Here is a 21,370-nt window from a genome sequence, read left to right as displayed (position 1 = left end):
GCTCTTCTTAGAACTAAACTTATCCTGCTTAAAGCCATTCCGAGGATGAGCCACTGCTACATGTTTGTATTAAAAAGTGATTTCTTTCATAAAATGGTGATGATATAATAGAAGGTGATTTTTTTTTTTCATTGTTCTCATTTGATCAAATAAAAGTAGGTAATCCAGCCTCAGGAGCTCAGCTTTTTTTTTCATTATTTCACTGGCCCATAATACCAATGTCCGGGAATTGCCAGATATGCTAATCAATTTCATTTGGCTGCCGGCACTTCCTCCCTGGCTCAACTTCCCCACCCTAATTTACAAATGCAGCTTCTGCTCTCACCATTCACTGAAACTCCAAATCTAGGCCGTCCCCCTTCCAGAAACATCTGACAACATAGGCCAGGACCTAGTTACACTCAGATGTACCACTGCCTCCAAAGGGGAGGCCAACCCCAGTCTTTCTAAATAGAGCTTTGATCCAGGCAAAGTCTTCCCACTGCCTGTCACACAAAGCATTGGTCGTCCTCAACACCACCCCGCCCACCAATGAATGGGCTATGGAGCTGGAAAACATCGCTCTTGCCCAAATCCCAGCAAGGTGCTTAGTTTCTCTGAGACTCAACCTTCTACTGGGTGGAGCCAATATCATGATAGTCCCTACCTCATAGGGATCTTGAGGGGATTCAACAAAATCAAGTGTGTAAAGCACTTTCTCAAGTGCCAGGGAACTAAGTACCCAATAGTAGGGAATGCTGTCAGCAGGAGGCATATTCGTAGCAGAGTATGTCCTCTTTACAGCTTTATCTCCCACTGCTCCTGAAGATTCCAGCAAAACTGTAATATTTGAGGTTCCTCAAATATGCTGCAGACTTTCCTCACCTCTGGGACTCAGCCCATGCCATCCTGGAATTCCATTACTTCGGGGACCCTTTACCATCTCTGTATATTCATTACTACTAGAAGAAACGTGGTCCTGCTGTGAAGTCCAGCAGCCTTTGGTCTGTGCCACTCCGGTCTCACTCACCACACTACTGTACAAGGCCTTACTCAGACCTCTGTGCACGTTTTCCCCCTCTTCATAAACTCTTCATTACTTAAGGTCAGGGGAGAACTCTGCATATCCAACCATACCTACCGCATTGCCTTACCAGTAAGTGAGCAATACACAGTTGTTCTAAAAAGCCAGTGACATAATCCCAAATAAGTCACTTTAAAATAGATGATAAGCAGATACAGAATGAAGACCTGTGATGTCCAGTGCTGAATATCTTCCTAGGACCAAGGCTAGCAATGTTTACACGTGGTGTTTATACGTGTGCACACACGAGCACACAATGTGTTCATCCCAAATCTCTGGCAATGCAAGTGAACGGTAATTAAAATTCTAATCCAATAGGGTTTAAATTCATTGTCCTTGGGGCCTGGCCCTCCCCCACAGTTCTGACTGTCAGTATGTGATCCTACTTTGTTCTCCCATTAATAATTACAGTTTTGTACTTCTGATTTCTGCGCTGTTTTGATTATGACTTCTTTTGCTTTAATCACCATTTCCAAGTGGCATCGTTATTTATTTATTTTACAAAGCCAGCCTTTTACCCTCTGTTTTGTTCCCCACCCACGTTGCCTTCTTAATCCACTAAATGTCCTTTTTATGGTGTCCTATGTATGCAAATACCTCAAGTCTCAGAGGTTTTAATTTCTTTCCATTCTGTGCTCCTCCTCCATCTCTCAAAAAAATGAAAATGATTTAAACAGGAAAAAAACAGTCACTGTGTCTTCCCCTAAAAATACTTAGAGAAAGGGCATTTCTATTTCAAAATCTTCGAGGTTCTTCAGTCCTCTGGAGGAACTCATTTAAAAGGAGGTGCTCCAGAGAGCCCAGGAAACTTAATGAGCCTCCGAGAAGCAAGCTGTTCATCCCTCGAAGTCAGTGCAGAACCAACATATAGAAAATTATCATCAGCCGCTTAGTCCGCATGATGGCCCCACAGGGTGAGTATACCCTTTTCAATCCAAAAGTTAGGATGGAAAATGGTATTTTCTGTAGAGACAAGAGACTTAGATGAGCTGTTTCAACTAGCAGGAAAATTATAATATATCCGAGATTCCCAGGACTCTGCTTCCAGAATCTTACTTAGCACTGACCCTGCAACATGCCCTAAGTCATGAAAGAGAAATATCCCTTAGAACTTATAGACAAGCTCAAGTTCAAACTCCAAAACTTTAAGATTTCAGAGCCACCAAAGGGAAAAAAGCTATTTGAACGTATTTCAAAAAGACTAAGAAGGCAAAGGGAAGAACATTCCAGGGAGGGGGAAGAAAAAAGAAACTTTTTAAAAAGAGTCACAAAACCCTGATTTCAAGTTCATGGTTGGTACCAGAAATCTCAGGATTCAAATTTTCGGGAGGATCAATAGCCCTCATCTCTGTTTTAAGACCACAAATGGAATCATAGTAGTCCTTGCTCAAAAACATTCACATTGCTCCTAGAATAAAATTCAAGAGCCTTAACATGGCCTGCTGTACAAACTGAAGCAGAACAGAGGAGTCTCTAAGTAGAAACTCACACATTCACTCAACAAACGTTTACTGAGTACCCCCTTACTGGCAGCACTGGGCTAGGCTCTGGGGATCTGAGATAAATGGCACACCCAGCCCTCACACCCCATCTCAGAGCACGGATTAGTAATGTGTATTGAGTAATCACCATGTGCCAGGCATGGGGCTAAGGACCATGTGCATGATCTCATCTACTGTCCGCAAGAATGCTAGGAGACTGTTCTTAACCTTATCCCATGCTATGGTTTGAATGTATCCCCCAAATATCATGTGTTATAAACTTAATCCCCAAATTCATATATTGATTAGTGGTGGGGCTTTTGGGAGGTAATTAGGATTGGATAAGGTCATCAGGATGGACTTGGGACTGGTGGCTTTATAAGAAGAAGAGACCTGAGCTGACACACACACTCATGTCCTCTAGACATGAGACGTTCTCTGCCATGTCATGACAGAGCAAGAAGACCCTCACCAGACGCCAGTGTCATGCTCTTGGACTTCCCAGCCTCCAGAACAGTAAGCAGTAAATCTCTTTATAAATTACCCATTCTCAGGTATTCTGTTATGCAACAGAAAAAGATCTAGGATATCCCCCTTTTACAGGTAAAGCGCCCACTGAGGCAGAGTGGCTCTGTCACTGGCCGAAGGTCACAGCCAGGATCTGAACTCAGACCATGTAGTTCAGGAGCCTGCCTTCTGGACTATCACTCCCCCACACCTCTATGGAAAATGAAACCCAGAGAGTGGCACCTGATTTTCTCACAATGTGGCACCCTTGGTTCAGGAGTCTCAGCAGCCTCAGAGTGAGACATCCACCAGGAAAAGGGAGCACAAAACTGTGGCTGGCCACCTGCTAAATGCTGAGCCATGGAGTGCCCAGAATCCATGTATGGCAAACATTCTGCTCTCCAGCAGAAACAGACCTTATCACCAACCCTAAGGTCCAGAGTCCGGGCCTAGAAATCCTTGCCACACCAACAATGGAATAACCACCTCCTACCTACCAGTGCCAAACTACCACAGCATTCTCCATCTGTATCCACTTTGTGGGGCAGGCCTGGCCACAGCCCACAACTCCCCTCACTAGTAATCAGGGGAAGGCAAATTAAAACCACAGCAACTTACCATTTTTCTCCATGGGGAAACTAAGAACTCTAAATTCCAAATGGTGGAAGAGAGGTGGGGAAACAGGTGCTCTCATAAGCCATTAAAGGGAGTATAAATGGGTAGGACCATTTCATAGAGAAGTTGACAATGCAGACTCCAGTTAAAAATGTGCAAAGCCTTTGATCAGCAATTCTACTTCAAGAATAATATTATAGAGAAAGTCCTGCTATTATGCAAAAGGATTTTCACTGTAGTCTGGCTAGTCATAGTAATCACCTAAATGTCTTGTTAATAGATGAATGAATAAACTACAGTATATTCACACAATGGAATACTCTACAGCAGTTAATGTAAATTACCTCTATATATGGCAACATGGATGGACCTCACAATCATAAGAGTAAATTTAAAAAGCCAGCTGTAAAAGTATAGGCAGTATGATAGCACCTATGTACACTTTAAAATACTATGCATTGGATATAGATGCACATATAGGTTAAAAACATGAACAGAAAGGATATAAACTAACTCGAGGATAGTGGTGACCTCTGGAATGGGAGAGAAAGTAATGGGATAAGGGGAAGTCTTCTTTTAAAAAGAAAATCTGAATTAAAATGTCATATGTTAAAAATCCGATAAATCTGTGTGATACACTAGTGTTTGTTATATTATTCTCAGTTCTTTTATGATGTTTTGAGAGATTCCAGAATTTAAAGTAATTAAAAAGTATGTATTTTAAAGCACCCAAGTTACTCTTACAATTACCTAGATTTAATATCCATTCAAGTATAGTAAACAAGCATAATCAACTGCAATATCGTGTGTTAAGTTCAACAAGAACAAATACAAGGTAGAGGCACCTGTTATTAAGCCAGAGATTAATTCTGTGATTGGGAGTTGGAATACGGGAATACAGTTTTCTAGAAAAAGAGACTCACTAGCCAGGCTTCAAAGGGTGAATAGGAAGCTTTCTCTGAGAAACCGTCTACAAACAGTCACAACCTTTTTATTAAATATTAATAGTAAGACCAGACAGCAAACAGGATGGTCACACACTATATAAGACTGCATTTAGAGGTGCAGAAATGAACGAGCTGGAAGACAGCATTCCTTCCCAGTCGAGCTGGCCAGAATCATTTGCTAAAAATCCAAGGAGTCACTAGGGCACCAACCGTGTTTATTTGTGCCAGTTTACCCCACTGGCAAGGCCTGGGTGCCTAGAGGCCCGATGCTGCTGGGAGGGGCAGGGGATGGAGGGACCAGTTATTGTAGAGCCTTCTTACGAAGTGTGCACCAGGGTATGTATGCAAACTAGATGAAAGCATCACCCACATTTGCAAATGACTCAAGAGGAGTTTGGGCTGTTACTGCTTATTTAAGCAGTATATGGTTTTCAGCCTTTCTTCCACCCCGGTTTCCCACCAATCTAAATGAGGGAGGGGGCGGAATGGCTGCCTCTCCCCCAACCCTTGAAAATCACTGCTGTAAAATGCAGGGGGTAGTTCATTGATGGGAAGAAGTAGATTGAAGTTTCGAGGACTGGACAGTCGTACACTAGGCAACAAACAGGCTTTGGAACAAAAAGCAACAGTAACACCAATGACCAAGCCAGACACCCAGGAGTCCTGATAGAACCTACAGGAAAAGGAGGGGACTAAACAATTGACTTACACCAAATCTCTAGCTTTTGGTGAGTGGAGACAACTAAGGCCAGATTTGACTATTTTTACAAAAATAAAGAAATGACATGGTGTGCCCCAACCACCATGGGGCAATTTATGCCACACAGAACGATACACACTACAAATTTGAACCATTCTGTTTTGTAAGAATTCTCTTTACATATAAGAATTATTGTTCTAGAGTAGTGCTATCCACTAGAACTTTCTGCAATGATGGAAATGTTCTATATCTGTGCTATCCAATATGGTAGCCACTAGCCACATGGGGCTACTCAGCACTTAAAATATACAGTGTGACTGAGAAACTGAATTTTTTAATTTTATTTAATCTTAACTAATTTAAATTGAAGTAGCTACATGTGACCAATGGATGTCTATTGGAGAGCAAAGGTCTGTAGCACCCTTGTCATTGTATGTGCAGTACTTTAGTATGCTGACCCGATAACTCACCCCTAGTAGTAAGCATTTTATTAGCTTCCAGTGTTTTGCCACAATAAACAATCGCGCCTAAATATCCTCACAGCTGAACCTTTGTATACATCCCAAACTATTTAATTAGGAGAAAGTTTTAGAAATGGAATCATGGCATTAACAGGTAATTATGTTTCTAGGCTTTTCCTACACATTAAGACCACTCACTTACATAAAATATACATGTACAGCATTTTACGTTTTACCAGCTGTTTTCACATACATGATTCTCACTGGATCCTCATGACTATCAGGTAAAATCAGGCAGATCAGGTAATATCATCCCCTACGTAGTGAAATTGAAAGAAGCTGTGAGAAAGTATGTCACCAGCTCAGTTAGGTTAGATGATTTTTATAGCCAGCATCAAAGAAAACACCCAGGCATTCTGTAATGTTGGACTATTTGTCCTCCCAGGTTAGTTTAACATGGAAAAATGCCTATGCTATAGTCTTAAGTAAAAAAAAAAAAATTACAGGACATGAAATTCTATTCCATGTGTGATCAAAACTATATAAAATCAAAAATAAATAAATAAACCAATGTTTTAACAATCTTTAGGTTATGGAACTGTAAGTTATGTGTTTCTACCTTTTGTCCAAGTTTTTATAATAAATCTGAGTATTACTAATAAATAACCAACATTTAATGGGCAATCATAAAGGCTAAGTGCTTTACATGAATTATCTCATGTAAAATATTTCTACATGGTAAAGACTATTATTCCTATTCAGAGATGAAGACATGACAGACTGAAAAAGTTTAAGAAACCTAGCCAAGGTGAAGGCAAGGAGGTGGAATCTGAACCAAGGCTGACTCACTCTAAAGCCTGTATTCTTACTCAACACATCAGTGCTTCTCAAACTTTAATATGCACACGTATCACTTGGAGATCTTGCTAAAATGCAGATTCTGATTCAGGTGACGCTGATGCTGCTGATCTGTAGACTTAACTGAGTAGCAAAGCTCTATACGATAATCCATATACTACAAACTTAAAAAAGAAAATACATTGTACTCAACCAGGAAAATGATTTCTAATAATTTAAATAATGTAAATGCTTAACAATACATAAAAGCAAAGATACACTTTTCTTCTTAGGCCCTCCGTTCCCATCCATCCGACAGGCCCAAAACTGCTCTTGTAAATTCCCACCAGCAGATACCCCCTCACCCCCCCCAACCCCCACCCCCGGCAGCCACTGGTCACTAAGCCCGACTGAAGCTTAATCAACCTTCTCATCTCATTAGCAGGGAGGATTTTATCCCCAAAGCTTCCATTAGCAAACACTTCTGCAGATCCAGGGAGCAGGTGTGTGGAGGAAAGGTCCCTGGGGGCTCCCCGAGGACCTGGTCAGATCCCCCATCACTCCCAACTGCGGACACTTACCACCCACTCATCAGCACCCTTTAGAGCTGGGCATTTCCCTATTCCCATAGACTTTTTCTTTAAAACATTAAAACTATGTATTTTCTAAATATTTTAACCTTCCAAAACTTGGCAAGCACTAGCTAATTTTATACCTGAAGAACCTTCAACACCGTTTTTCATTATGTTCCTAATTCTTCATGTCTTTTTATGTGGGATGATCAGATACTTGTTGTTTAATGAACCTTTGGCCATTCGCAGTAACCCTGTTTATCTATCTTAATGTTAATGCTATGAAATTACTTATCTGATACCACAAAAGCAGCCCTTGCATAATGAGTTTTATTTCCCTAACTTTTCATTCTGTTTATATCTCTTCATTTTTACTATGCCTTAATGAACATGTATAATGAACAGACGGGTGATTTTTTTTTTTTTTTAAAGAGTAAGTGACATTTTCTTTTACATTTAGTCTTATAATTGATGTATGTATGTCACCCTCCATTTCCCTCTAAGAATATACTTATCGATGCGCTTCCTTCCTGAAATCCTTTGTACGGTTTCACCAGCAACTTTTTATTTCCTTTTAAATTAAGCCAGAATATAACCTTCAATTTCTTACTATTTAATATTTTTAACACTGATATTTTATAAAACAGAAGTGTTTTCATTTTTTCCCCTTGGAAACTTCTCCTATTCATTCGGTAAACTATGTAAACTCTGCAAATGGAATTAAGATGCGTAGCAGTTTTCATTAACCTGTCAGAAACCCTTTTATATGCCACATAATGTATTTGTCTAATTTATCACCCAATTTAAAATTGCTACAATCCATTTCCCTCTCAAAGGCCTCTTTCTCTTTTCTCTTTATCTTTTTAAGCCAAGGGTATCTCTTCTAAAAACGATCTTTGCAAGTCTTTGAAGATCAATGAGACGGTTCCAAAATCTCGAGGAGGAGAAACAATTTGTAAGCAAAAGGCGAAGTTAGCTTGACCAGGTAAATTTCATTCACCATGGCCTCATCTGACTGTCCCCCCAATTCAAAGTCACAGTCACACATCTTTAGTGATCCCCACCCCGCCCCACCCTCCGCCATTCCTTCTTCTAGGTAACTCATAGGAAACCCTATGGGTGCCTGACACTATGCCAAGCACTGAGGCAGGTGCTGGGGTACAACAGCAAACACGGCAGATGTCAAAGAACACAACAGACCCCATCCTGCCTCTTGGGACTTTAGTCACACAAGAAAGGAGAAGAGTCCTTTTTTCTGTTCAGGATTGTTGCTGAATCACATTTTATGGGTACTTCCAAAAGATGCTGGACAACGTTCCTTTCTCTGAATACATATTCCAGTGTTTGATCATCTCCAATTGCTCTGATATGTTCATTATTCAAAAACTGAACCACCTTATATTTTCAACATCCATTAGCTTTTCTTGTATTGTCATCACCATTAACTTGGGTAACATACATGAACCTTGGGAATGCTAAATCTTTACCCTACTGTATCACTGCCGCCCTTCACCGGTTCCACCAAGGCTATAGTTCCTCTATGACATTTACAAGATTAGTTCCATCTTTTATTAATGCAGAATATTCCTGATGCAAAAATCATTCTTTACAACTTCCTCTCTTTTATAGTAGTTAGTATCAATTCCTTCCAATCCTGCTTCCGCAGGTCCCTGCCAGCTGGGCTTACTTGCTAATACCACACTTTTTAACCAAACTTATGCCAATGTTTTTATAAATCTGTTTTTGAAATACCTTGTTCAGTTCTGTTCTGGAATCTCTTAGCGTCAACCATTTTTTACAGCTTTCACTCTGATGAAATACCCTATGTTGTTAATCACTCTTCCACCTTCTCCCAAACTCCCCCATTTTATTTTTATAATAAAAAACAAGTTAAATTTAGAACTTTCCAAACCAATCAAAAGGTTTTTTCAACTGACTGTTGAACTATGAGTGTGACTGGGGCTCTTTTTTCAGCCACATCCAATTAGTTGAACGACTCCTGAAGAACACTGCTCTGATTCAAGGCTAAAGCTGAAGGAGAAAGTTCCAGTAATGCCATCAAAGACGACACACTTCTGACATTCCCAAAGCTAACCTCACTAGGCCTTATAATGAGAAGGGATTTTTAAAGCAATAAAATTAAACACTCCTTATGCTTTCATTTCTCTATGCCAACAAACACACAAGTGTCCTATTGCCACCTGGAACACTGGCACCTTGAGTTTGCAAGTCTTCTAAATCAAGTTATTCATAAATTCCACGTCCCTCCAGCACCCGGATGCCAAAGGCTTGTTCCAGAGTAAGCTAAACGGCTGCCCTCCTTCTTTGTGGCTGCTCTCCAGCACAGAGGACCTCGTCTGCACACTGTTCTATTTGTCTGTCAAAAATCCCCGTTGGACTTGGGCACCAGTGAATTCACTCAATTTATCACCAGTCTTCTGATATCACAATGACTCAAAAGGAGAGTATGGTTCTCGGTTCTCTGTAGAGAACTTGGGAGTGAGAGTTTAAAACCCTGAAGTTCATTCTGGTTGATACAGGTCTTGTCTATGATTATTAACACTTTACAGACCAGTAGCATTACTTTCATAAGGCACCACTGCCCACAAGAGCTCCCTGGTTTGAGGTAACAAGATGGTGCCAATTACTTCTAGCTTCTTTCTGGAGCAATACATTAAAATTTCACCTTCCAGAATAAATGATATCAATCACTAGTTCAAAAAAGTTCTTCCATACATGAACCATACAAGCTTAAGCTCAGGGTCAGAAAGTAATTTTTAAAAAATTTAAATCTCTCTTTTTATATGAGGCATTATCATCAGCACTACATTTTTGTCTAAAAAATCTATTTCTAGACTTTTTAAACTGTGGGCCCTTCTATTTGGCACCCAACACTATTTGAGGGAAGTAGTGACCAAAAAGAAATTGCTTTTGGTTAGTATTCCAACAAAATATTTCCATCAAAGAGAAAAAAAATTCTCCATCAGTAATATATTCAAAGCCAAGTCTCAGGGTGCTGAAATAATTTGTTTATTGTTTCTTTTGATAAATCAAGCCTCTAGAAAGGCCAATTTAAATGTCTGTAATGATAAGTTCTCCTCACAGGGGAATGGCAGAACATCAGTTTCAATCTGCCAAAGACAGGCCATTTGAATAAAAACAACTTGGGATGCCTCCTATTCCAATGGCTCTCAAACAGATCGTTCTATACAAGACAAGCATGGAATCAGTATTGACATCACTATTCAATGATGGAATTCTCCAGCACAAGCTAGACAGCACACTTCCTTCTTCCAACAAATACGGACTTAAGTGTCTACTCTATGCCAAAGCAGAAGAGCCAGTGGATAAGAGCACTGGTTTAAGTTGTGCCAACTCACATGCCAACTCTGAAACCCCCTCTCATGGCTGAGGGCTTGGGAAAACTACTTAACCTTTTAGTTTCCTCATCTAAAAAAATGGCAGAGCATACCACCTACCTAAATAAACTGCTGTGAAAATGAAACAAGATCCATCAGCAGAAGAAGCATTAGATAAACTCTAGCATACACATATACCAGAAAGATGTTTTTAAAGTGGTTTTTTAAAAGAATGAGTAGATATACAAGAGCTGAAAGAAAGATGGCCAAGAAGACACACATATTTGATATCGCAACATCTCCAATGTCAGGATGTGCCTCACAGCCAACAGCAGCTTCTGACAGCACGGGGCAGGCGGAAGCTGTGATTTATCAGTCACTGGTGGTTCCCGGGTGAACTCGGTCACAGCCGTTTACGTATTGTCACTTCCATTGAGTGCATTGTTGACAGTGCACAGGTAGAATTTACTTGCTATTGAGAATGTCTTTTAAAAGATGACACTAAAATTTGGCACTAAACTGAAAAATAATTGGGTACACAAAAAGGAAGGGAAACAATGTAAATTTGATAATAACAGTGAACTAAATATCTATCGCTGGAAAAAATGACTACAGTTCCATATCTTCTTACAAAGCAAGAGCCAAGAGCTTTAAGAGACTTAAAAGAGGAAGATTTTCACAAATGGCTAAAGCTGTAGGACATCGTGCTTCTGAGACAGAGGCTAAATGAAGTGCCGTTCATGAGCTGAGCTAGACGCAAGGGAAGGCAAGAGAAATTGCTAAATGCTCTGGAATAGCTAGAATGTCTAAACAATAGGAGGCAGGTGTGACCTATTCATGTGGCTCAAGGTAGAACTGGTGAAACACAGTAGTTAAGTAAAAAAGCAAGTCAAAAACCTACAAATATAGACAAGTATGAGTTCATCAAATTAAGTCTGGATGTGTGTATGTGTATCTATACATATATATATATCCATGTTAATTAGGCTAAATTGATATATGCCAGACAGTTAATAGAGTTACTTAGGGGAAGGGAGAGACATGTCAAAAGAAGATGAAGGGAGATTTTAATGTTTTATTGTCATTACTTCTATTTTGTTTGGATTTTGTATAATAAGCATGTACTCAGTGTACTATTTTTGTACTATTTTTAATTCAAGAAGATTACATCAAAATAATGCATACACAGTGCTTGGTGCCCTGCCGGACAGAGTAAACCTTCAATGAGTGGTAGTCATTATTTACTCTCCTGGACACCACAAAAGAAATAAGAAATATGACATATGCATTTAACAGACGATCCCAGCCCTCAAGGAGTTTACAATCTAGTAGGATTAGGGGCTAAGAGAAGTTTATATATATATACATACATACAGTGTACAACCATAAGATAAAAAAGGCTATTGTCCAAAAGCCACAGAAGAACGTTCTTGCTGAAATCTCAGAAAACTAGGGCTAGAAGCATCTTAGAGCACCAACACACATACTCCCACATTTTATCTGGAAAGCTAAAGTAACACACTAGGACATGTGTCATCACCTCTGAAACCCGTTCAAGAATGACGCACCGATTAAATATCCCCAAAGATGGGGTTTCCATGTTTGCTGGGGCATTGCAACATCTGTGCTGCTCTGTCCCCATCAAGGTCCAAGATCTATCCGCATGTCTCACATTTAAAAATGCCTCTGAGATACCACCGGCAGGAAAGAGTCTCTAGCCTTCCCCGATGATGAAAGAAGGCAAACAATCTCATTTCCATCAGCTGATCATTGGGTTCTTCAAGGGCACAGAACAAGTTTTACACGGCTTTGCACCACCGTAGCACTACACAGTGCCTGGGTGTGGCAGAAGTGGCACCACACTAATGAACAGCCAAATAAAACTTTAAGAATTTTCTAGTTACCCAAAGACAAAAAGGCAAGTGATTACCACATGCTTGGAAAGGAAGAGCTCCTCACTAGAGAAGGCTTTTTAAAGAGGGCATGATTTGAGACAAATGTGCCTGAACGGGGACAATGTGCACTCCTCTCTGGAAGCCCAGCATCCTGCGAAGTCATGCACGAAAGACAGCAGCAGACAACATATGTGGCGTGCAAAAGAGGAGGAAATAAAAAACTCAAGGAAGGCTGGGATCAGAACAAAGGGAAACGACAGCTGGAAGACAAAGTGTCTTAAAGGAACTCAAGTGCCATAAAACAACATGGAGCCTAACTTTAAAGACTTTACAGAAGAAAGTATAAGATGAAAACTTCTAAAAACCAGCTTGCCGCTGGTGTGGACGATTTCCCCAGCACCTGCAGAACCGACTCAAGTTGTAAAGCCTTTTGATGGCAAGGGAGAAGGAATTATGGGGAGGAAAAGGGGAGTAGAAAAGAACAATAACTGCTCTATAGCCTGGAGGAAGGGGAACTTCCAGGGTTAAGATTTCAACACGCAGCTCCCAAGGCAAACTTTCAGAAAGCTTTAACCCTCAGGGTTGATGAACCTCCCAAGTTTAACTCTGGGGAGCCAGGTGGCTTTTGGTGTCAGCTGCTTTCTCAGCCTATGTCTCTCCCAAGAGAACCCAATCTATAATCGAATATTCCAGAAGTTTTCATGATGGCACAAGGGGGAAGCAAGAGGGAAAGGGTCAGTGCTGAGGGCACTGCTAGTTAAGAATGTGTTTTCTCACTGAACTTGCATGGCTGCAGAAACATAAAGCAGAAGCCTGATGGCCACTCAGAAGTAGGATGCCATCCTGACCCACTGCACCCAGGGGACAATATTAAAGGACAGTATTAGGATGGGCAGTAATAATGCTCAAATGCATAACAAAGGGGATTGCTCATACTAGACTAGGGGTTCTCAGCCAGGAGCAATTTGGCAAAGTCTGGAGACACTTTTGGTTGTCACGCTGGGGGGTAAAGAGGAAGCTGCTACTGGCATCTAGAATCAGTGGCACCATTGAATATTTTACAACGCACAAAACAGCCTCCACAACAAAGAACTATCCAGTGCAAAATGTCAACGTGCCAAGGCACTGAACTAACCCCATCCCTGCAACCACTTCTGTAAACCTAACAATCCTACCTCAAGCAAACATTCGCTATCCCACCAACCAAGCAGTCACACTGTCATAGAAGTCCACTTAATATGGTAAATAATATTAAACACCAAGCAAATGATGTGACAAACAAATGGTGAATCTTCAAATTACCTGGCCAGTCTTCCAGCAATCATTTGTAAGGATCCTCCTCAGCATCCAAGTGAGTACAATAAATTCTTTTATAACAATTACAATGGAAGAAAGCAGTTACACACACACACACACCAACAGCCATCGCATCATCCCCCTGGTTGTCAAGTAGAGGCATTGGCAAACAAACAAACAAACAAAAAAAAAAAAAAAACCCCTGCATGGTTAGGATGCCCCAAGCATTTCCAAATATTCCAAAGAGAGAAAGAGAATAAACAAGAAAACGCAGCAACCAAAACCATACTGTCCCTGGGGCAATCCCATGGCTAAAAACAGTTCCATCACTCCAAGACACATCCATAGTATACAGTATCTTTTATGTCTTAATTATGAACTACATTAAACATATAAGGGGGAAATATAATGATAGAGCTCAGTGAATGAAAGTGAACCCCCGTGTAACTACAGCTCAAGTCAAGAAATGGAACCTTGGAACCATCTCCCTGCCTAACGTGCTTCCCAACCATGCACACAGCAGAAACATTAGGGTTGTTTTGACAAAAGTTCCATCTTCACTCAAGGATTCAGATTTCTTCTATGTATTCACCATGAGCATGAACATGTCCTCCAGAGAAATTTGATGTCTGCTGAATAAATTCAGAGCAGTGACCACAAAGTGAACAGATAGGGGCACGGAGACAGCAGCATTTATGGATACAATCCCACTGACTGTGTTAAATCACAAAAGCATTTGGGAAGAAAGCCATAGAACCACTATGCAGGAAACTTGCAAACAGTGGGAAAAACCCAGGTTGGGGACGAAGAGAAACTTAAGTTAGGATCCAGGCTTCAGCCCTTACTATGGTACCCTAGGCATTACTGATCTCTCCCGAATCATAAAACAACTTCCTGCCACATGATATCGTTGGAAAGTTTCAACGCGATCAGGTGTTTAAAGTGGTGAGCAAAGCATTTCACACTCAGGAAATGCTCCACAAATACCAGATTCCCTTTCCTCCCCTTACCCATACATACAAACAGGCAAGGTTATAAAGGCCAAGTCTTTAAAATGAAATTATTTGATTAAAAGCATCCTAATCCCCAAATTCTCTGAACTGCTTTATGACGGTCACAATACAAGCCCACTTTCAACTTATCCTGGAGACTTTGTCCAAAAGGTGTCTAAACGGGTCTTCAAGGCCCAGAATTTACCATCCCACCTCCCCTGCTCACATTCCCTACCCCACTTATCCCAGGGCAAATGGCCTAAGTGGGCTGTCAGGAAAAAACATCTCACCCACAGCAGGGAGCCTTACTGGGTCTCTCTCTGAAGATGAAAAGTAACAAGGTGTGTTTATTTGTACTTTGGTGCACACATCCTCAGGCTGGGCTGGGCTGGGCTATGCATAGCTAGTTTAAAAATATATAAAACCCACCCATCACACCATCAAGCAGATCGTTCCAGGAGAAAAGGTTAATACCCACATTCCTGGGAGTACACATGGGGAAATCGAGCCTTTTCACTGACAGAAAGAGAATGTCAAGGAGTCCAAAAAAAGGTCAGCAGGGCAAGAGGTGAGAAGACCAACCACCACGCTACATGGCCACCATTAGAAATGTCTCCAGACCCACACGCTTAAACCCACCAAGTCCACCCACTGGAGGAAAACTAGACATCAGATGGCATCATTCGGGCTCAGTCTCTTGTAGGATACATTAAAAAATTACAGTCAAAATCAATGCTTCCCTTCCCTAACACAAACGATAAAAAACGAAGGAAGAAAAAAACATACACGTGGTGTCTGAGAAGGTTCCTGAATAAGAAAGGCCTCCAAATTGCTTGTGGAATGTCACCGGCCCCAGCCCTGAAAAGACCCAGGACGGAGAGAGTAGCACTCGACTTTAATCCCAGTTTCTTCATAGGTTATCAAATGGAGACAGAAATCTACAGTACTAGCTGTCATCTTTCTTGCAGAAGAGGATCGAGGTGTAGGATAAAGTACTGGCTTTTATCATCTCTCTTGTTTTATCAACTTCCCAGAAGAAGATCAAGGTATAGGATATGGGGTACAAATGTAGGGTATCTGGTCTGGCTGTGAACCCCAAACTGAACAATGCTACGTCCTCTAGGCCTTTTAGAAAACAGGGAGTTGTTCCTTTGCCACATGCATGCCAATCTACAAGAAAGGTGATGTATTAGTTCATTTTGTTGCTTATAACGAAATACCTGAAACTGGGTGATTTATAAAGAAAAACATTTCTTGCTTACACTTTCTGAGGCTGGAAAGTCCAAACTCCATCTGGTGGTGGCAACAGCGACCCAGGGGTCTCACATTGCAAGATGGTGGAAGCAGAGAGAGCAGAGAGAGAGAGCGAAAGGCAGACTCTCCTCTTCCTTTAAAGCCCTCAGAACACCCCTGACCACCACTTTTAATCCATTCACTACTGCATGGTCCTACAACCCAATCACCTCTTCAAGGCCCCACTTTACAATTACCATAATAGGATTTCCCACCCTGTTAATAGTCACAGTGGGGGCTAAGTTTCTAATATATAAAACTTGGGGGATACAATTCAAGCTTCAATGAGTTTTGGGGGTACATAAGTCAATCCACTACAGGTGATATTGCAGACATCAAGGGAATGGGCTCAAAAAGGAATGCCCCACAAATGTTACGACGGCAAAGCTGGAAGAGTCTACAATGTGACCCAGCATGCTGTTGGCATTGTTGTAAACAAACACAATAATGGCAAGATTCTTGCCAAGAGAATTAAAGTGCGTATTGAACATATTAAGCACTCTATGAGCCCAGACAGCTTCCTGAAACACGTGAAGGAAAATGATCAGAAAAAGAAGGAAGCCAAAGAGAAAGGAACCTGGGTACAACCAGAGCGCCAGCCTGCTCCATCCAGGAAGCACATGTTGTGAGAACCAATGGCCAGGAGCCTGAGCTGGGGGAACCTAGTCCCTTTGAATTCATAGCACCATGGTACTGTAAAAAAAAAATACAAGACCAAGACCACTGTACTGTAAAACTGCTTCTCTTAATTGAACAGAAGTCTGGTATCCCCTCCCCCAAAGAAATATTGAAAGCAAATACTGTGTCCTAAAAGAAAAAGCCCACAGATAATGAAAAACCTTTATTTATCTGGGATGGTTGAGCTATTCCTTGCTTACCACCCCCCATCTCCATGATGACTATTCTATTCTTTTTAGCCCTATTTGATACGTACACACACTCCCTTTATATTAAATAACCAGTACTGACCAGACAGGGACAAAATTAACTTTACGACTATTTTTACAAAGATAGAGACTAAACTGAAACAACCCAATACCAACCGGGAAATGAAATAAATAATAGTCTCCACTGGGCCACAAGTAGCTGTCTGATGGCACACACGAGCCGGCTTCCAGACTGTCCTTCTCAGTGTTATGAGGGGACGCACCAGGGATATGCAAACTGAGTGTGTGAATCTGGGCAGGTCTTCCTGTCTGAGATGCCCTGGAAATCGGCCTGCTCTCACAGCCTCCAAATAATTCACACCTGCTCTGGCTGCCCAATGCCCCCTTGGAACTCCCTCCCTAGGGTGGTCCAATAGCTCCGAAGAAACAGGGCACTGTGACCCAGACCTGGTTAAAAATCCACAACAGCCACCAGGAGGCCTATTCCTTCACTGGAAGCCAAGCAAACCCACAGACATCTAAATGGAGTTTCAGAGGAGTGGGGATGATGTCATACCAGGTCTGAGAGAGGGAGGATACCCAGAGGATGTCTAAGACCAGGGACTTCAAGAAAGCCGGGAGACTTCCCTTCAAAGCACTTACATATCCAAGAGACAGCTCAGAATGAAGTGAGCCACAACTTCCCCGACAAACACACCACCAAAGACACTTCGACAGGCAAGTTGCTAGGAGCATTTGGGGAAATCAGGCATAAATTAGACACGTGGATAGCACAAAACGCCAGGAAAGCAAGCTTCTGCTGAAGAAAGTTCACTGGGCCCTGTCACCCACTTCCTGGGCATCCGCTGCCCAGAAATAAACATCAGGGGCCAGGGGCGAGCCGAGCCAAGGAGGGGCAGCTGACAGCTGTGGCCGGCGGGCAGGGGCAGAGGAGGAAGGGCTCCCAGGCCGGAATTCGGAGCGTGCCCACATCAGCAGAAAAGTTCCTGGGAGCCTCGCGCTGTCTAGCGGGGAAGGAGGCTTGCTCTCTCCAGGCCCCCAGGATGCACGCGCTGTGGTGATGCCAGGTTCAAGAGGCTGCCAGATAAGGCCCCGGGGCCTCTCCCAGGACCCCTCGCTGGTCAGGGCGTCCCCTGCGGGACGAGTGGGGGTGGTCAGACCACTTAAGTAAAGGTCTTGCTCCCAGCATCAGTGGGAAAAATTAATAATTTTAGGTCCGGCCCCGCTTCACCTCACTTTGCCCAAACCAAACACAACCCCAGCGATGCTACTCGTGCCGCAGTGCAGGTGGGGAAACTGAGGCACGAGCACGCCAAAGACTAGGGAAGAGGCCCCGGTAAGGCTGGCGCGGCACCGAGCGCCCGGGCGACTGGGAAGATGGGTTCAGGGAAGAGTTCTCTCCTCTCCCCTCCCCTCCTCCGTTCCCCAACACATTCAACACACACACAGACACAATCGAGCTACGCCCAATCGGGGCAGCCGCCGGGCTCCCCGGGGCCGGGCTGCACACAAAGCCCCGCCCGCGTGCACACAACCCAACACAACACAACGCGGCGCGCGCTCACACAATAGCACGGCGCGCACCCCGCGGCGGCCCCTCGGCGGGGTCCCGGCCAGCCCGGCGCCGGGGTCCGCCCTCCGTGCACACCCACTCCCCGAGAAGCAGCCCGGCCGCCGCGCCCCGCACCCCGCACCCCGCGGGAAGTGCGCCCGGCGCCCCCCGACTCACCAGCCGCGCTGCTCAGCAGCAGGAACAGCGGCCCCAGCAGCCACATGGCGCGGCCGCCGCTCCCGCTGCCCGGCTCCGTCGCTGCCCCCGCGGCCTCGGCGCTGACCCCGCCCCTCGGGGCGCCGGCCCCTCCCGCCGGCCCGCCCCCCGCCCTTCCCCCGCCCTCCCCCCCTCTCGCCGGCCCTCTCCCTCCCTCTTGGCCCTCCCCCTCCCCCTCCCGCCTCCGGCCCCGCCCCGACCCGCTCCGAGAAGTTTTGCAAGCGCCTGGGCTGCGCGTCGCCGGCCGCGTCCTGCCGCGGGTGTCCCGGCTCGATGGGGCCACCGAGGGGGGCGCGGAGGGTCGGGCCTCTCGGCCTCTCGTCGCCTCCCGCGTCCGGCTGCTGGGATCTCAGAGCAGCCCGGGCTCTGTGGTCCGCCTCCTCTTTCTCCCCCTTTCCTCCTCCTTCTCCCCCTTTCCTCCTCCTGTGCCCCTGTATCCTCCGAGGATGCGGCGCTCACCACCTCCCAGACCCACACTTGAGTTCTTTACTCAACTACGAAATGAGTTTACACCAGAGAGGGAAAGGAAATGTTGGAATAAAGGGCCAAATCTTATGAGAAAATATGTAGTTTATTTTTAGTAGGGAGTGTGGAATCCGGCCAGTGCTTCTCAAGCTCCAGTGTGCACCCGACAGACTTGGGGATCGTGTTAAAATGCTGACTCCGATCCGGTAGGTCTGGCGTGGAGCCTGAGGGTCTGCATTTCTAACGAGCGCAGGTGACTCGGGAACCACAGGTGGAGAAAAGAGGCTGACGCCTTCCCTGCACACAGCATTGGCTGCGTGGGTTATTTCATCTGGATCGTGTGCACCTTGACCGGTGGAACGTGTGGGCTCCAATTTGCAGAAAAGTTAAGTGAATGTAAAGGCAGACACCCAAATGCAAAAAGAACAGTTGTTGCTCCAATGCAGTTGGGGCTTCCAGGCAGCACCCGTGAAAAGTCCCAAGGGATTTAATGGTGGAAAGAAGGGAATGACACTTTTGTGCTCCAACCTCTCCCCACTCCATCCCCCAAAAAGCAAAAGCAAAAAAATAATGCGTATCATCACCAAAACCTGAAAACAACTCAAATGTCCATTAATTGGTGAATGGGTAAACAAATTGTTATATATCATCTAATGCAACATGGATGAATCTCAGAAGATGCTAAGAGAAAGAATCCAGCCCCAAAAGAGCCAAGGGGGAACAAAACTACAAAGACCAAAATCAGATCAGTGATCACCAGGATCTGGGGTGGGGGAGTGGGATGAGCACAAAGGAACACAAGGGAACTTTGGGGGGCAGTGGAACCGTCCTACATCTTGATTGTAGTGGTGGTCACAGGACTATATATTTGTCAAAACTTATAGAACTGCATCCCTAAAACCCACCCCTAAAAAGGGTGAGATTTACTGTGTATAAATTGTACCTGTCCGGAGGTGTCGGGAGTGTGTGGGTGCTGGGGCTGACTACTTGTTTTGTTTGTTTTTATCGGAACATAACTGATGGTACATATCTGTGGGGTACAGCATTGAATATCAATACCTGGATGCAATATGTGATGCTCAAATCAGGATAATTAGTATATTCAACATTATACGATGTAAATCTTTTTTTGTGGCCCTTTACCAATTTCTTGCTAACTCCTCCTCCCCTGACGGCATGCACTGCAGACAACCTCCAGGATGCCTGAGATTCAATGACTTTACTTGTTAATTACCTGCTCTAGTCTGAAAACATGAAGGCTAAAGTAGGTCAGGTCAAAATTTAAAATACCAATGATGGTTCAAGATAATGAGAAAATGTGATGCAATGTAGGAAAGTTTAGCAAGTTTCGGATTACAAAGTGGTTTGTCAAGTATGGAAAACAGAAGTAAATTCTCCAAAAGATTTCGCAATCTGGTGTTTTATCCTGGGACCCATGATCACTAAAGTTTTATGCAAAATTTCCTGTGTTTGTGGATATGTGCATTTTCCCAGAAAGTACACTGGGAAGAGGCCCCTGCCTTTGATAGCAATACTAAAAGAGGCAAATAATTTCTTCTACAGCTCCTCATTTGCCTCCAAACTTTAGGAATATGGAAAGACAATGGACCTGACCCAATGCTGTTGTTCTTGGGCACATGAACTTCAACTGCGGGAATGATTTAGTGAGCCTGGCTTACTCTCCACATGTTTCTCCCCCCCACCCCCCACACACATTCACTTTTAAAAAACATATTAATGTCTTTGAAATCATTTGGACAAATGTAAAGCCCTCTTTAAGTTCAGTTATTGTTTCTGTACTTATACTAAGTCATTCCCAACATCCTCACTATGTAAGCTGGGCAGGAGATTAAACCACTTTTTGGTACTTTATTACTCTCCTCTTTCCCAGTTCTTTAGAATTCTATCAAAAGCACAAGATACTCAGTTTTCAGGAAATGTGATAGGTTCCAGTGCTAATTGTTCAGGTCCTGTGGGCCAATCACAATCTTTTTTAATGTTGGTTTAATAAAAATCAGAATCAGGCTGCTTTATGTCTTATTTACCAAAAGGCAGACACTCATCCTTGCATGTGAGCAATGATTTCACATTGCTGAAGGAAGGAAGAAAGATTTTTGTCTCTCTGTGGTCTTCGATATAATACTCTGTACTTTCTGTACATTTTCTCATTTTCTTCTCACGGCAGGCCCAGTAACACCACAGGTGAAAATAGCACAAGCTGGACTTGAACTC

The 21,370-nt window shown here is 43.4% G+C and overlaps 1 protein-coding gene across 2 annotated transcripts in view; it reads right to left on the bottom strand.

The window, feature by feature from the left end:
- LOC134375612 (low-density lipoprotein receptor class A domain-containing protein 3) overlaps positions 1-18,714 on the bottom strand; it is a 231,769-nt gene extending 213,055 nt beyond the window's left edge. For both annotated transcript variants that reach the window (XM_063094220.1, XM_063094222.1), the window contains exon 1: positions 18,635-18,714. In XM_063094220.1, the coding sequence (XP_062950290.1) occupies positions 18,635-18,680 (46 nt within the window). In that variant the 5' untranslated portion in view covers positions 18,681-18,714. The remainder of the gene's footprint in view (positions 1-18,634) is intronic.
- Between the last annotated feature and the right edge of the window lie 2,656 nt (positions 18,715-21,370).

This window comes from Cynocephalus volans, chromosome 4 (assembly GCF_027409185.1).
Source record: "Cynocephalus volans isolate mCynVol1 chromosome 4, mCynVol1.pri, whole genome shotgun sequence".
In the NCBI taxonomy this organism is placed as follows: Eukaryota; Metazoa; Chordata; class Mammalia; order Dermoptera; family Cynocephalidae; genus Cynocephalus; species Cynocephalus volans.
Note: the sequence above shows the minus strand (reverse complement) of the source record. Positions and strands in the feature narration are given on the sequence as shown.